Source organism: Lynx rufus, unplaced genomic scaffold, assembly GCF_022079265.1.
Source record: "Lynx rufus isolate CCGP_SWC_20201006 ecotype Redwood Valley unplaced genomic scaffold, mLynRuf1.p SCAF_11, whole genome shotgun sequence".
Lineage (NCBI taxonomy): Eukaryota > Metazoa > Chordata > Mammalia > Carnivora > Felidae > Lynx > Lynx rufus.
The window spans coordinates 11797424-11812982 of NW_025814825.1; the positions used below are offsets into that span (position 1 = coordinate 11797424).

Here is a 15559-nt window from a genome sequence, read left to right on the forward strand (position 1 = left end):
CAGCGTTATGTGGTTCTTCTGGAGGGGCGGGGGGTGTGCAGGGTGAGTCGGCAAGCGGGGAGAAGGATGTCCTTGGGGTGGACTGGCCTGGGCCTGGAGCTCTCTGGAAGTCGAGACGGTCGGTGTTCTCTGCCCGTCACCTTGTTGCTGGAGCGAGGGTGAAGGCTGGTGCCCACTTCCTGGAGGCATTCGTGTGAAATCACCAGCTTGGTGTTGATAAAAATCACGGTGACTGTTTATGAAGCACTTAACGTGTTTGGCATGCTAGTTCACGGTGACTGGTCTGGGGCAACGCAGCTGAGGCTCCTTTTGACTCAACCGCCACCTCCGCTGAGCTGGATCTGCGTTCAGATGCTGAAGCGGAGAAGCCCCCGGTCGGATCCACTCACAGCCTTTGCAAAATAAGAAGCTTCCTCCCTGTGTCCGTAGCCTGATCACAAATCAGTGGGTGCTGCCCACGGGTGTTCAGTTTGGTTTAACCAATATTTATAAAAACGTGAGCCAAACTGTACATACAAGTCTGGAAGCCCCACAAGTTTGGATTTCTGGCGTGTCTCGAGAGATTTAGAAGGTCTGGCAACCGTGGGCCCCCATTACCACACGGCGACATTTGTCCGGAGCTGATCGGCAGCTGTCCCCTTGGCCCTCCAGCTGCCACGGTACCCGGAACTCCCTGTTACCCCAACGCTGGAAGTCGGTTGCCTTTTACCACAGTTGCCATGTTTCTTTTATACCGGATCCAGTTCACTCATGAAGTTGTGTGCTCCAGGAAGACTTAGGGGCGTGCGGCACCTGGATCAGACCAGCGTTAGCTCACACGGTCTTCTTTGACTCTTCCTGGCTGCCGTGAAGCACGGTCAGGGGTGACTGGGCCCTCTCAAGAGTTAGCACCCACTGCAGAGTTCCTGGCCCCATCTTGTCTTTCCACGGATGTGCTGAAGGCTGGGGCGTGGGTCAGACTTTCAGATCTGGACCTCTCAACTGGCTACTTCTCGAAGGGTGTGAAGCCTGACCCAGCAGCCAGGCACAAGGCTTCAGGGTTCAGTAGGCAGCCCGTCTTGGGGGCCCCCGGCCGGCCCGTTGGTAGCCTCGGAGGGGGCTGTGTCCCCAGCCATGAAAAAAGTCTCTTTAGTGTGACACCTGTTGACCTTCACAGAGAGGGATGGAGTGTGAGTCAGCTCAATCTTATCCTCCTCAGTCGCCGTGACCCATGGGCAGCAACGGAAAGCAAGCCGGAATCCGGAGCGAAACCTGAGAGACAGAGGGTCACGTGGAGCAGAGGGGTGAGGGGACAGTTACAGGAACTGCCCTGCGGCTGTCCCCCGCGGGAATTTTGTGCTCTCCTAATTGCCCATCATGGTTCACTATCTCTTGGGAGACACACTCCTCAGCGGATTTGATTTTTGGAAACATCCAGAAGTAATCTGGAGCTAAGTCTAGTGACCGAAGTGGGTGACGAAGCCAAATCAGACCATTTGTTATTACAGACAAAAAGAAACCAGATACGATTTAAAGAAACAACAGAGTTTTTTTTTGTTTGATTTGTTAATTGGCCCCTAAAGGAGTTTTCTAGAGGAGTCTTAAGATCTGGGCTTTGGCAGTGTTGAGTGCAGTAAAGACACTCTCCCAAGGGGGTTGCTTTGAAAGAAAATCCCAGTTTGGGTATATTTGCTTAAAAAAGAATTCTCCCCATGACCACACTAAAATCTAAATTAGAAGGGGAAGCAGACAGGGGCGCCTGGGTGCCTCAGTCTGTTAAGCGACCGACTTCAGCCCGGGTCACGATCTCACTAGTTCCCTAGTTCAAGCCCCGCATCAGCCTCTGTGCTGACAGCTCGGAGCCTGGAGCCTGCTTCAGATTCTGTGTCTCCCTCTCTCTCTGCCCCTCCCCGGCTCGTGCTCTGTCTCTATATCACTCAAAAATAATAAAAACATTAAAAAAAAAAAAGAAAAAGACACAGAAGGGGGAGCAGACAATGGAGGAAATGGGCTGGCAGAGAACACTGGCCTGTCAGAGAGGAGCAGAAATCAGTGAGACCCTGGGTGACAGCCCAGGAGACACGGGGTTCCATGTTCCAGAAGAGCAGGCCTGACTTCGGTTCCTCACCTTGTAGCTCTATAAGATTCCATGGGGCGGGGGGGCCCAATAAATGTCTCTATTGTGGGAGCTTCTCGGCCTCTGCCCCTTCCGCCCACACCCAGCATGTCCCACCCGGAGCTCCCCCTCCTGCCCTCCCACCCCTGCCCCCGTGGCCGTCCTTCCGGCTGCTCATGCCCAGAACCCGGAGCCGTCCGTCCTTGCCTTCTCTCACATGCCGCCTCCCCTCCATCATTCTGTTGGCTCTACCTTAGTAACATCCAGACTCTGACTTGTCACCCCAGTCTGAAACCCCCGTCTCTCACCTGGATTCCTGCAACAGCCTCCCCATCCCCTGCTGCTCTGCTCGCCCCGCAGTCGTCCCGTTCCAACACGCGGCCAGGCCGATTCTTTTTTTTTTTTTTTTTTTTTTAATTTTTTTTCAACGTTTTTTATTTATTTTTGGGACAGAGAGACAGAGCATGAACGGGGGAGGGGCAGAGAGAGAGGGAGACACAGAATCGGAAACAGGCTCCAGGCTCTGAGCCATCAGCCCAGAGCCTGACGCGGGGCTCGAACTCACGGACCTCGAGATCGTGACCTGGCTGATGTCAGACGCTTAACCGACTGCGCCACCCAGGCGCCCCAAGGCCGATTCTTTTAAAAGGCAAGCCAGAGTACGCGTCTCTCCAACTCAGCTCCGCTGGGCTCCTCTCGGCAGAGTAGCGGCCCAAGTCCTTATCTCGACCGCAAGACCTTGCCTTGGCTGTTCCCTCCGTTCGGAGTCCTTCCCCAGACAGTTAGGCCTCAATAAGGCCTACTCTGACCATCCTGTAACACGGCTCTCCCCCGGCACCTCCTGCCGTCCCTTCCCCAGCTCTGGTTTTCCTCTTTCCCCTAGAACTTCCCGCCTGATACACTGTGTGACTCATGGACTCATTACGCTTGCTTATTGTCTGTCTCCCCACTAGCATGTCAGCGTCTCGAGGGAAGGAATCATCTGCTTTCGCTCACCGGTGTGTCCCAGGTGCCTGGAACAGTGCGGGCACATGTAGCCACTTGTGAGCGTATTGTGAATGAATGAAGGCTGCCGCCAGGAGCACTGGTCCTGCTCTGGAGCTAGTGTCGCCAACTACTGAAGATTCTGAGGTTACTTCAGAAATGCGTAGAGCCTGGGGAGTTGTTCAGACTCTCAGGGACTGTCACTGGGTAACAGGGGAGTGACCAATGCACAGACACGCGGTGCTGGGGGCCCCTCCCTGATGTGACAGTCCCTGTCTCCAAGCTCTTCTATAAGCTGCCTCAAGGGAAATGTGTGGTGTGGTGTTAAGGTTACAGGCCTTGGAGATACATGCAATCCTGGCTCTGTTGCTTTGTGTATACAGTTCAGGAGTCTTCCTTTCTGAGGCTCCATTTCCTCATCTGTAAAATGGGGATAACACCTCCCTTCCTCCTATTATCTACTTTTTACCTCTCCGTGGACAGTGGAGGGTTTTGTCACCCATGAAACACTAAAAACCCAGAATTTTCTCACTTCCTTCCGGCCCGCCCCAGGCACGTGGGATATCTGAGCAACAAAGACCCTGATGGCATCACGAGTGACCTGGACACATGGGCAGCGGGTGGTAAAAGGCATGAACACAGAGGCCCAACCTTGCCCGACGTCACTGTCTGGTTGAGACCAGGCCTCCCTGTCCACCTCTCATCTCCTCTTACCTGACCCTCCCTCGGGGTTTCCTGAGCCTGACGAGCCCACTCTGCAGCAGGGCTCCTGGGTGCTGGGTTCCTACCTGGGCCACCGCCTTCCACCTCCCCTAGGGCCCCAGAGCAAACACCAGCCCCTCCGTGGACCTCCAATTCCCCAGACGTACACGGCTGGGAGCACCAGGTGTGTCTGAGGGAGGAGTAAGAACTTGGTGCCTTCCTCCCCGGCTGGCTGCCAAGGTCACTCCTCCTGCCCCTTGAGGGCAGGAAATGCACTGTAACCTTCCCAGGGAGCAGCCTGCTCTCTCTCCAGTCCTGGCCCTGGGGCCCCGACTGAGCTCTTCCTACTGTGGGGTTGGTGCTGCTCACCTGGCCCAAGGAAAGTCCTTGGTTCTTCGTCATTGCAGAAAGCTCTTAAAAATGTCAGGACAGAATAAGTCCCCACCTCCTTTACCCGGCTCCTTCCTCCCTCTCTGCCTTTTGGCCTCTCTCTGACCCTACTCCCTCCCTCTCTGTCCCTTCTCTCTTCTCCTCGTCCCAAATGTAGGCTCAGAAGAGAGAGCAGGAGCAGACCAACGGTAAGAACTAGGGCCTGGGCAATGGGGCGAGGCTTTGGCGAGGAGGTGGGGCTCAAGCCAGGCCCAGACCCGAGCGAGGATTGAGCGGTGGGCTCACCGCGGGGATGGCAACCTCCTGTGGGGGCGAGGGGCGCAGGGATGCCCAGAGGTGACCAGGCCAGGCCGTGGGTCCCTGAGGGCCGAGGAGAGGGCCAAGGGCTCACCTGTGGTTGAGGCAGCAGTAGATGATGGGATTGTACATGGTGGAGCTCATGGCCAGCCAGAAGAGCGCCAGGTAGACCTGCTGGATGAACTTGTGGTAGTAGATGTCCTCCTGGAAGCTGCCCAGGATGAAGTAGAAGTGGTAGGGCAGCCAGCAGACGGCAAAGGTCACCACCACCAGCACCATGGTCTTCACAAACTGGGCCGGGAGAGGCTCAGGTCACTCCTCAGCCTGGAAGCCCCCTGCCCCCCCAACCCTCCAAGGATGGCGGCAGGGCACCCCTCAGGCCAGTCTGGGAAGCCCTCGAGTCCCCTGGAGCACACGCCGCCTTGACTCCCGGGCCCTGCACCTTGGGGCTCTTGTTCAGGCCCGCCCCTCTGCCCACACTGCTGTCCTCAAGTCCTTGAGGGCCAGCTCAGTGGCCACCTCCTCTAGCAGGTGTCCCGACCCCTTCACTCAGAGCAGCTCCCCTCCCTGGACAGTGGGTGAGCTCTAGCTCCTAACCCCATCCTTGGGGGCTCCCCTCTGCCAGCTAGGGGTTCCCAGGTGCCCCTCTCCCTGGGATCTGTGTCTGCCACAGCCCTTCTATCCGTAGGTAGTGAGACTCTAGTCGGGGACCCCAGCCTCTGCCCGGGGGCCTGCTCCCTGACCTTTCTCCCTTCCCGACCTGGTCTCTGCAGGCCCTCCTGAGTGTGGGCCAGTACCCCAGGGGGAATGGAGGGCAAGTGGAGGCCAGCTCTTCATGAGGAGGGACATTCAGATGGTGTCCCATATCCCATCACCTCCCTGAATTGCCCTGTGAAAAATGCCTAGTAGCAGACATGAAACCTCAAACACATGAGATTTTGACCTGATACATGATGGGATTAACCATTACCTCCCCCTGGATGCCTAACAGGAAGGGGCCACGCAAAGATCGAGACGGGAGAAGGTCTGAATCACAGACTCCTTGGGGGGCCCTGAATGGCAGGGGGAGGGGGCACGCCGGCACTTGGGTCGGAAATGGAATGCAGACTGGATACAGCTGGACTCCAACCCCGTCTCCAAGAGCTCCGAGGTCTCCAGTTCCAACATTTGAGAATTCTCCTGTGATTCTATAAGGGAGCCTCCTGTGCTTTTGTGGGGCTTCTTAAATTCAACATTACGATTTCTCGAAACGTCTGAGATTTCTGAGAATCTATTATTCTAAGATTCTTGGGAGTATCTGAAATTCCGTGGGGTTTTAGGATTCTCCGATTCTCGTGACAGTCTGGGAAGTTCCTTTAACTTCGTATTTGGCCAAAGGCCAAAGGCAAGCTGTCCTCCCGGGAAGAACTAACTCAGGCTCTGTTCAGGGACTGGGGACCGGGCAAGTTAGGGTGGATCCTGTTCTCACCCGCACCCCCCAAGGGGCGGGCTGCGAGCCCGGAAGGGTGAGGCCCCGAGGCGGGGCCCAGACAGGAGCTTTGAGACCTTCTGGGGGCCGGACTGTGGGGGCGGGGGAGCGGAACAGAGTGAGGGCAGAGGCACCGCCCCCCGCCGAGCACCGCCCCCCGGCGCCCACCTTCTTCTTGGCCTGCAGGTGGCGCAGGCTGGCGCCGTGCGTCTGGTGCCTGGGGACCTCGCGTCTCCAGAGCGTGAGGCCGATGACACTGTAGGCAAAGAGCATCACCACGAGAGGCAGCACGTAGATGAGGGCGATCACCACGAGGTGGTACCTGGAGGGAGAGCCAAAGGCCTGGGCACGGGACGGCCCGGGGGCGACTTCGGCATCCGTCAGCGCTCAGTGCCCCCCGACCCCGCGAGCGTCCCTAAGCCAACTCTGGGCTAGCCACCCTGGACCACCTCCCAAGCCTTGATTTAACTTAAAAATGTTTTAAAGGCAACACGGGCTAGCATTTATGCCCAAAGAGGGCTTCCCTTGCTGCAAAAGAGACACCAGCGTTTTCTCGCCTGCGTCCCTCCAGGTGACAGATGAATACTACCAAAAAAGGAAATAGCTAGGAATGAAAAAGTTAACCAAATAATACATTTGTTTAACATTTAAAATGCCATTAAGCACAAAGGAGGAAGTAAAATCACTCATTGCATCCTCACCACGGTAATAATTTGGGACAATTTTCTTCCAGAATCCTGTGTATATATGACATGTGTATGTGCACCTGAATTAGATAGATTATATATATAGTCTGTATCTGCATCTGTCTGGAGACGTAGATTTTCTGGAGTTGACATGCTTCCACCCTGCACCGGCATCCTTATCAGGGAACGGGGCAGCAACAACAGAGTCACTACACGACATTGGTCATCTCTCCCTGCCCATCAGGATTGGGTTGGGAACATGGCTCATGCCAGCAGACCTTCTCTCGCACCACCTTCGAGCAAGTGGCCCCGAATGCCACTGACGTTTCCTCATCCAGCCCCCGTGGAGAGCAAGCCGGGCTGTGTTGAGCCGTGTCTCTTCCTTCTGGAAAGACGGTGTAAAGGAGACGTGTGCTGGCCACGCCAGTGTCTGAGTGACGCTGCAGGTCGTCTCCAACAGGGCCTGGGTGGGGGCACCTCGTGAAAGGGCCTGAGACCCGTGGTCTTGCCACGTGACCTTTTTCTGCGAGGGCTGAAGTGTTCCCAAGGCCCCCACCCCCCATGACCTGTGCGCCAGCCGGTTTCGAGAGGTGCTGCCACCGAGAGGGAGGGGAGCGGGTGGCTCCAGCAAATGTCTTCCCTAAAGCCTGTGTTTAGAATTCTGCTTGCTTGCTCTTGGGGACTGCTAGACCCCGGGCTCTTCAGCTAGTCCTGCTGTGGAGCAAGTAAGGGCAGGGAGGAGCAGTGAGGTCACAGAGTGTTTGAGCTAGATAGACCTTGGGGATCAGCAGGGCCACCTGCCTCGGTGTCTGGAGGGAAACGGAGCCCCGGAGAGGCGCAGAAAGTCTGTGACACATGAAACAGCTCTATAGATTTAATCACTACCAAGAAACGATTTCCCTATCACTGAAGGTCAGCTCTGTGAAGTCAGAACTGAGTTCTTGGTCAGCCTCTAGCTTCTAAGGGTGACCTCAGGCAAGTCTGCTCTCTCCCTTAGTCTCAGTTTCCCCATTTGTAATGCCTAAGGTCCTTCCCAAGTATGAGGGATATCACTCTGTTGCCTTTCCTTGGGACACGGTTCAGGATAGGAATTCACCCTGGGCTAGGTTCCTACACAGAGGGGAGCACCAAGGGGCTGTGGGGGTCATCTGGGGCCTGCCCCAGATCAGGAATGCGTCCTTTCATTGCCTGGATTTGTGTGTGTGTGTTGATTTTAGGGATCTATGCGCATTTTCCTGGAGGGGGCATCTGTAATTTCACCAGATTCCGATACACCCAGGATGTGCGCCTGTGAGGGTGGAGCCCTCAAGTGTCCCCACCCAAGAACAAAGACTACATTCTCACACAGAAGACCAGGCTTTGCCCAAATCCTCACGGAATTCTAAGTAACACCGAAGTAGCCTTCCTGTTTTTTCTTGGCGCCTGAATCAGGGTCGGAACTCACCATCCCCAGAGAGCTGGTGCTGGGTGCCCTGAGTTACTATTCCTGGTCCCCTCTCCGGGCCCCTTCTTAGGCAGAAAGGCGTGTGTTAAAGCGGAGAAACACTGCCCCCCAGTGGTCAGTCACAAAATATTCTGCTCTCCACCCTTCCCTGAGCCTTCGGTACGGGGACCTTGCCCTTGGGGGCAGGGCAGGGGTCCGGGAGCGGAATAGAGTAAGGGCAGAGGCCGCCCTCAAAACTCGTCAGTCCCCGGGAACAGGCGTCTCAGGCTTCTTGCCTAGCACTGAAGGCCACAGCGAGGCCCGCTTCTGGCTGGTGCTTGGGGCAGATGGAAACCGTGCAGGGGCGGGCGATGGGGGAGGGGTGTTAAAGGAGGCGGAGGGTGGGGGCTGTGTTGCCATGGTGACCTGGCAGCCCTCCGCCAAAGCCTCCGCATCCTCCTGCTTGGGGCAGCTGGGCCTCTGTTGGACTAAATCTGCCACCTCCACGTTTGTTTTCATGTGTCCCTTGCTTCAACTACTACATAGCGGGTGCCAGTTCCGTGCCACGTGCGGCGCTAACGGCGTCATATACATTTTCTCGCGCATGCTCACAGCAACTTTCCAACAAGTTGTCTTCCGAGTTCCGCCTACGGGAGGAGCCAAAGGGTCAGAAAGGTCAAGTGACTATGAGGGACAGGGCAGGACTCTGCCCCAACTACTGACTTGCAAAACCTCAGCAAATTCTCTATCCTCTGCTAAACCGCCAGGCCACGCATGGGGGTGGGGGGGTCCACGCGGTGAGAACTGGGCACACTGAGGCCCAGCAAGGGAAAGGACTTACTCAGGGTCACACAATGGCTGGCCCGTGCCTGCGTTCTTCTTCCTAGTCCCCCCCACGCGTGGTGCCCACTCAGCGTGAGGCAGGCACCAGACATCCCCCGGAAAACAACCCCGGCTCGGTCACCTGCCCTTTCTTTCTGCCTCAGTACCCTGAGCATTCGCGGTGGCCTCCCCCAAACACACACCTGTGCGCGCACACACTTCCGCACACACGCGCAGACGTCAGTGGGAGCCGCGTGCCCACACACCCGGTGTCCCACGCACATGTGCACACGGGTGTGTCCTCATTTGAGGATACATGTGTCCTTGTCTAAGTAGCTGTGTGGGGAGGCAGTGGTGAGCTCTCAGGCAGGACTACCTGGGTTTAAACCCTCGCTTCACCACCTGCTGGCTGTGGGACCTTGGGCCTATTAGTTTTTAGGGCTTCAGCGTCCTCATTTGAAACCTGGGAATAATACTACATGTGTCCCCGGTAGTGTTAGGGGAGTGAAGTGGCTTCATGTATGTCAAGCCCAACACGTGGTACGTGCTAAGTGAAACTGTTAGCACAGACAGGTACTCACGTAATCCCAAGCGCTCACAGACACCTGCACCCGCACCTGCGCGCACACACACACACACACACACTATGGTCCCCACGGCCCAGGCCTTACAAAAGGAGCATCTTGCCGCCATTGTCTTCGGGCCAGACCACCGCACACTTGGTGGCGCCCTGGTCCGTGGTGATGGTGGAGTAGAAGCACTGGGGGAAGGCGAGGGCCAGGGCCAGCAGCCAGATGCCTGCAATAACCGCTCTGGTGCCGCGGGCTGAGAGCCGCGGCTGGAAGGGGTGGACGATGGCCACGTACCTGTGAGCAGAGTGCTGTGTGAGTGGCGGGCACCCCTCCCCCCCCGCCAGAGCCCCATTTCCCACGCCGTGCTGGGCCCCCGCAGAGAGCCACCTGGGCTGGTGACTCTCCCACAGCCACACAGCACGCCAGTGCCCTAAAACCCCAGGCCAGGCCTCACCTCATCACCTCCCTGGGGGCGGACTTACTCTCAAATGGCCACCAGAGAGCGGTGTGGCCACACCGGAAGTCCACTCAAAACATTTGCCAAAAGCTGCCGGGCCCCTTGGCCCTACGCTGTCCCTCTTCTGCTCAGAAATCTTAGCGGAACCCGACAGTCTCCCAGACACAGCCCAAACCAGCCCTGCCTGTCGGCTTTCTGCAGGGGTGGAAATGCCCTATGTATAAACTGTCCCGTTCAGTAGCCATAACCACACATGGCCATGAACACTGGAAGTGTGGCTAATATGACTGAGGAACAGAGTTTTAAGTTTTAACTGATTCAAATGTAAATAGGCACATGGTTAGGTTACCAGACACAGCAGGCCCAAACCTTTAAACTCGGTATTCAAGGCCCTCTGCACATGGCCAACGCACTTACTTTCTCACCTCCTGTGCCACTGCTTCCCGCACCTTCCCTGGCTCATTCTGGTCAAGGAACAGCCCTGCCTGTGTGACCCTCTGTAGGGGGCATTTCTTCCCGCTCAGCCTGAAATTTCTCCTTCCACTCTGGATTCACTAAAGTCCAAGTGAAATGTCACCTCTTCCAAGAAGTCGGCCAGAAACAGGCTTGTCTCCTCAGCTCCTGCCTCTCTCTGGGGAACCTCTGAGGATTTGAGCTGCTGCTTGGCCTGAGTATCTCAGGCAGGGGTTGTTCTCTCCATTTTCTGCACCAGGAGACTGAGGCTTGCAGAAGGGGAAGAACCAGCTGGAAGAGGCAGCGCTGGCCCTGAACCAAGTTGTGCAGTTCCCCTCTGCTCCCGGGACCTCGGAAGCCACTGTGGGAACGTCCTGGAGCCTGGTGGGGCTGAGGCCTCGTGGGTCACGGCCCTGACCAAGGAAGGGAGAGCTGGGGTAGTCGCCGGCTTCCAAGGTCAAAGGATCCAAAGAACACCATCCACCAAAGACACGGGACCCCACACTGCTTCTCTTATGCTGTGCCCTGTGACCGGGGGCTTTGGTTGCCGCCTCACAAGAGGGAGGGTGTGGGGCGAGATGGGGGGGGCCCTCCTCAGAATACAGTTTTTATGTGAATCAATTACACAGGATTACAAAGACAATCAGTTATACTGGAATACAGTTAGCAAAATATAAAATAGATTTGGGGCACAACAATATGTGCTTCTTTATCGACCCACTAAACAAGATCTAGCAGCAGGTCTGGAACCGATGATAGATTTGTTTTTAATATTTATTTATTTTTGAGAGCATGAGTAGGGGAGGGGCAGAGAGTGGTGGGGACAGAGGATCTGAAACCAGCTCTGAGCTGACAGCAGCAAGCCTTACACAGGACTAGAACTCATGAACTATGAGATCATGACCTGAGCCAAAGTCAGACGCTCGACTGACTGAGCCACCCAGGTGCACCACCCCCACCCCTGCTGTCGTGGTAACTTTTTAAAAAATTTTTTAAAACATTTATTTATTATTGAGAGACAGAGAGAGACAGAGCATGAGTGGGGGAGGGACAGAGAGAGAGGGAGACACAGAATCCGAAGCAGGCTCCGGGCTCTGAGCTGTCAGCACGGAGCCCGACGCGGGGCTCGAACTCACAAACCGCGAGATCATGACCTGAGTTGAAGTAGGACGCTTAACTGACGGAGCCACCCAGGCGCCCCCGTGGTAATTTTTAAGTAGTGACGACTGTAGTCGATGCTTGGAGATTTCTGCGCAACAGAGGTATCTGTGATTTCTATCGGTGACGTGGCCCCAGGCACTGCTGGAATCCCAGCAAAATGTGGTTTGTTGCCTCCATTTGGAACAGTGATTTTTCACCCCCACAGAAGCTGATGACCCCTGGGACCTCTGTGACGGTCTGTGGTCACAAGTTACGCACATCTGGATTGGATGATTGTCGACCCCTCCTTCCTCTGTCTGAGACACTGACCTTCCCCCTTTACTGTGGCCGGGCCCTGGGCCAGCTCTACCCCAAGATGGCCTGGATCTGGGCTGAGTGCCTCAGCAGGACGAGAGGAGTGGCATTTCCTCAGGGGCCTCCTCCCCACAGATGAGGCAGGTGACCAGCGGGCCAACTGGGGGGCTGGGGTTCCCTTGCTGTTGTGGCAAGTGGGGTGGGAAAGAGGAGAGCTTTTTCTCTGTTAGTTGAGGGGCAGCTCTGGGGCTTTGATCTAAATGTGGACCCTGACTTCATCACCTTCCAGCCGTAGGGACTCAAACCACCCTCTTCTGTAAAGTGAGATGACAGTCATTTGAGCCCCTGTGGTTGTCTTGGGAAGGGAATGAGATGCTTGAGAAGTGCCTGCAGGCAGCAGGGGTTTAGGACTTGAAAGGGCCATTATTCCTATGTATTTGTGTCCTTTAAATGCACCAGAGGTGACTTTGGTCCTGGATGACCCCTGGGCCTTCCTCTCTGGGGTTAATCTGAACCTGGAGACAAGGTCTGGACCATAGGATGACCTTGCCCTAAGCAGGGAAGTTGACATCCGTGTGTTCTAGGCACCCGGGGAGTGCTGACCCCGTGCCCCCTGAGCTTTTCTACCCTGTCTTGGTGAGGACAGTCTTTCCTGGGGCCCCTCGTGCACACCAGGCACCACCCTGCCACGGGCCTTTGCTGCCGCTGTGCCCTCTCCCTGGATTGATCTTTCCCCAGCGCTCACAGGGCTCTCTCTCTCACCTCCTTCCATCCTGGCTCCAAACCCACCCCACAGTGGGGCCGACCCCACACCCGGTCTAGCGCTCCAGCCTGCCCCCACCCCGACACACAGCCCGGCACCTGGGGTCCCCTCGCCTCTCCCTGGTATTTTTCCACAGCCCTCATGACCTCAAAATACAATGTACAACTTATTCATGTGTGTATTATTTAAATTCTCACCAGGGCAGCCAGGTTTATCTGTTTTTTGCCCCAATGGCCAGAACAGTATCTGTACGTAGTCGGCCTTGAACATATGAATGAATGAAGAAACGAATGGACGGGGCTTCACTGTTAACACCCCGGCCTGAGTTACCATCCTCTCTCACCTGGATTATTATTCACCAGCCTCTTGCCTGGTCTCCAGACTCCCCCCCTCCCCACCTTAAAATGCAAGTTCCATGAGGCCTGATTTCAAGGACTATTTTTCCTTCTGGTGTATATTCCCCAATGCCTGAAACAGAGGGAACACTCGAGTATTTGTTCAGTGAATGAGGGAGCACATGTTAGTGGACTTGCAGAGACATCCAGGGGTACTGAGGTGCTTTTGGCGGGGGCAGGGGTGTGGTCAGATGAGGAGGGACACGCCCCTTCCTGAGAGCTGAGCCGTCTGGGTTCTGGGCCGCTGGCCCTGACCCTGACTTGCTGGCGATCCTGCTTGTCTCTGGCCTCTGTTGGCCTGGGTACAAAATCAGAAGCGTGGCCTAGACGAATGGTTTTCGAACTTTTCTTTTCATTTTTAATTAGTAGAAATACATTCCTCAAATGAAATCTTTAGGGAAACTCCATAGAAAAACAGCCCAGAGCAGACAAGAGCCAGCTGCTGTGTGTCACTGGGCAGACGCCTGGAGATGGAGACTGGGGGGGGTGGGGCAGTGGTGGGGGACAGCGGGGCTCATGCCCCTTCAGACCATCCTGACAAGGGATCTGTGTCTCTGAGGGTCCCAGGCCTGCCCCTCCTGGACATATACCTGCTGTCTTTCTGTGTCCCTTTTTGTTTGCTATCTGTCCCAACCATTCTTCCCCAGGGTCACACAGTCCCCTTCTGAGGCCAAACTGTGCCCTGCCTGCCCCAACCAGCTTCAGAAGGACTGCGTTTGGCTCCACTGATCACTCCTCCACCCTCCCGGCCTTCAGCAGAAGGCCACAGCCTGCGGCCCCCTGAGAACAGGATTGGGAAAGCAATTGGACCCATTGTACTTGTATGGTAACCGCATGCAATATTAAATCCTTCCCAGTATAATCTATCTAGGAATAGGAAAACAGGAAAAGCCACGTCCTTGTAGTAAAAGAAAGACGCCAAAAGAGATCAACTCCAGAGAAGAATACTCTAGAAGTTCCCTAAACACAGCCCTTCTCTCCCGACAGCCTTGAACAACCATCCAGTGCCAAGTTCTTCCTTGGGTCTAACCTTAACTTTGCCTGCTTTGGTTCCATGCTCTTTTGTCTCTCCCATGCATACTTTTATTTATTTTATTTATTCATTTTTACTAAAAAAATTTTTTTTTTAAGGTTTATTCATCTTTTAGACCCAGAGAGAGACAGAGTATGAGCAGGGGAGGGGCAGAGAGAGAGAGACACACACAGAATCCAAAGCAGGTTCCAGGCTCTGAGCTGTCAGCACAGAGCCCCGACTTGGGGCTCGAACCCATGAACCGCGAGATCGTGACCTGAGCCGAAGTCGGATGCTTAACTGACTGAGCCACCCAGGCGCCCCAGATGCACACTTTAAGATCGTGATTAAGTTGGGAGGCAATTCCCTGAGTTCTACTGCTAACTTGCTGTGTGACTACGGACAAGTCACCGGCCCTGTCTGAGCCCCGACAAAGTGAGACAGCTTCCCCCGGCCTCCCCGCCAGCCCCCTCTTGCCTGTCAGCGGCGATGGCGGTCATGGAGTAGATGCTGACGAACATGGCCGTGATGGGGAAGAGGTTCTGGAAGTGGCAGAAGGCACGGCCAAAGTACCAGATGTTGTGGCTGGCGTAGACGAAATTGAAGGCGGCATTGAAGGCGGCCATGCAGAGGTCGGCCAGAGCCAGGTTGACAATGAAATAATTGGTGACCGTGCGCATCCTCTGGTGGGCCAGGATGATCCAGATGACCGTGGCATTGCCCGTCACGGCCACCAACACCAGGGCCAGGTAGGCCGTGGCCCACAGCGCCAGCTGCCAGCCGGGCATGGAGAAGGCCGTGATGCCCGTGGCGTTGCTCTCAAGGCCGGGCGAGATGTTGGTGTCAGTCACAACATCACAGGCCGCCATGGTGGCCTCTGGGTCTGGGATGAGGGGCCTGACTCCTCGCTCCTCCTGAGCCCTGACGCCCTGCCCAGATATGCTAGAGAAGAAGAGTCCTCTTGGGTGCGTGCGTATGTGGGGGACAGAGGCGTAGGTGCAAAGCCAGGCACGTCAGGGAGGACAGGGGGTCACTCCCAAGCCTCGAGCGGAGATGAGGTTAGGCTGAGCAGAGAGCCGGGTCCACAGCCATTCGCATTTCAGACTCCCAAGTCCTGGCCAGACTTCTCACATGTCCCATGCAAATCTAGAATCTAAGACACAGTTTCAGAGCAGGAAACATCCTGGTAAATCATCTGGGTCGGATGAGGTGAGCACAGAGCGGCGGCCTTGGCATTCCGCAGGTCAGCTGCCCAGCAGGCTTTGCTCCGGGCTGTGGGGTGCGGGCTGGGCTGGGGTCCGGGACATGCTCACCGTGCTGCCATCTGCCAGCCCCGGAGCCTCTGTCCTCCCTGCCACTCCCCCAGGCAGGGCGGGCGAGGGCCTTGGCAGAGGTGCGGCTTGCTCACGAGGTGCGACTTTGGCTCCCGCCCCTCGTCCCACCCCCTGCTGGGATGGCCCAGCCTTGTCTCTTGAGAAAAGATTCAGGACCGGCTGCGGGGGACAGGGAGGGAACCAGGGGCGGCAGGGCTGGGTGCTGGCACGCAGGCGCGGTCCTGGGGCGGGGGGGCTCGTTCACACTTAGC

The 15559-nt window shown here is 56.1% G+C and overlaps 1 protein-coding gene across 1 annotated transcript; it reads right to left on the reverse strand.

Annotated features, from left to right (window-relative positions):
* Nucleotides 1–1034: 1034 nt before the first annotated feature.
* TACR2 (tachykinin receptor 2) lies at nt 1035–14843 on the reverse strand. Its single transcript, XM_047071941.1, has 5 exons — nt 14452–14843; nt 9539–9733; nt 6105–6258; nt 4563–4759; nt 1035–1251 (listed from the first exon to the last, which is right to left on the reverse strand). Exons 1-5 carry the CDS (start codon nt 14841–14843, stop codon nt 1035–1037), a joined length of 1155 nt encoding a protein of 384 aa, XP_046927897.1.
* Between the last annotated feature and the right edge of the window lie 716 nt (nt 14844–15559).

Bases quoted from the DNA above. Each gene is read 5' to 3' on its own strand.
- TACR2 (XM_047071941.1), bottom strand. From the start codon at position 14,843: ATGGCGGCCTGTGATGTTGTGACTGACACCAACATCTCGCCCGGCCTT. The intron at 9,734-14,451 runs GCAAGAGGGGGC...CTCTGCTCACAG, and splicing joins ACCGCCATCGCCGCTGACAG to GTACGTGGCCATCGTCCACC. The intron at 6,259-9,538 runs GTAAGGCCTGGG...CTCTCCCTCCAG, and splicing joins GGCGGCAAGATGCTCCTTTT to GTACCACCTCGTGGTGATCG.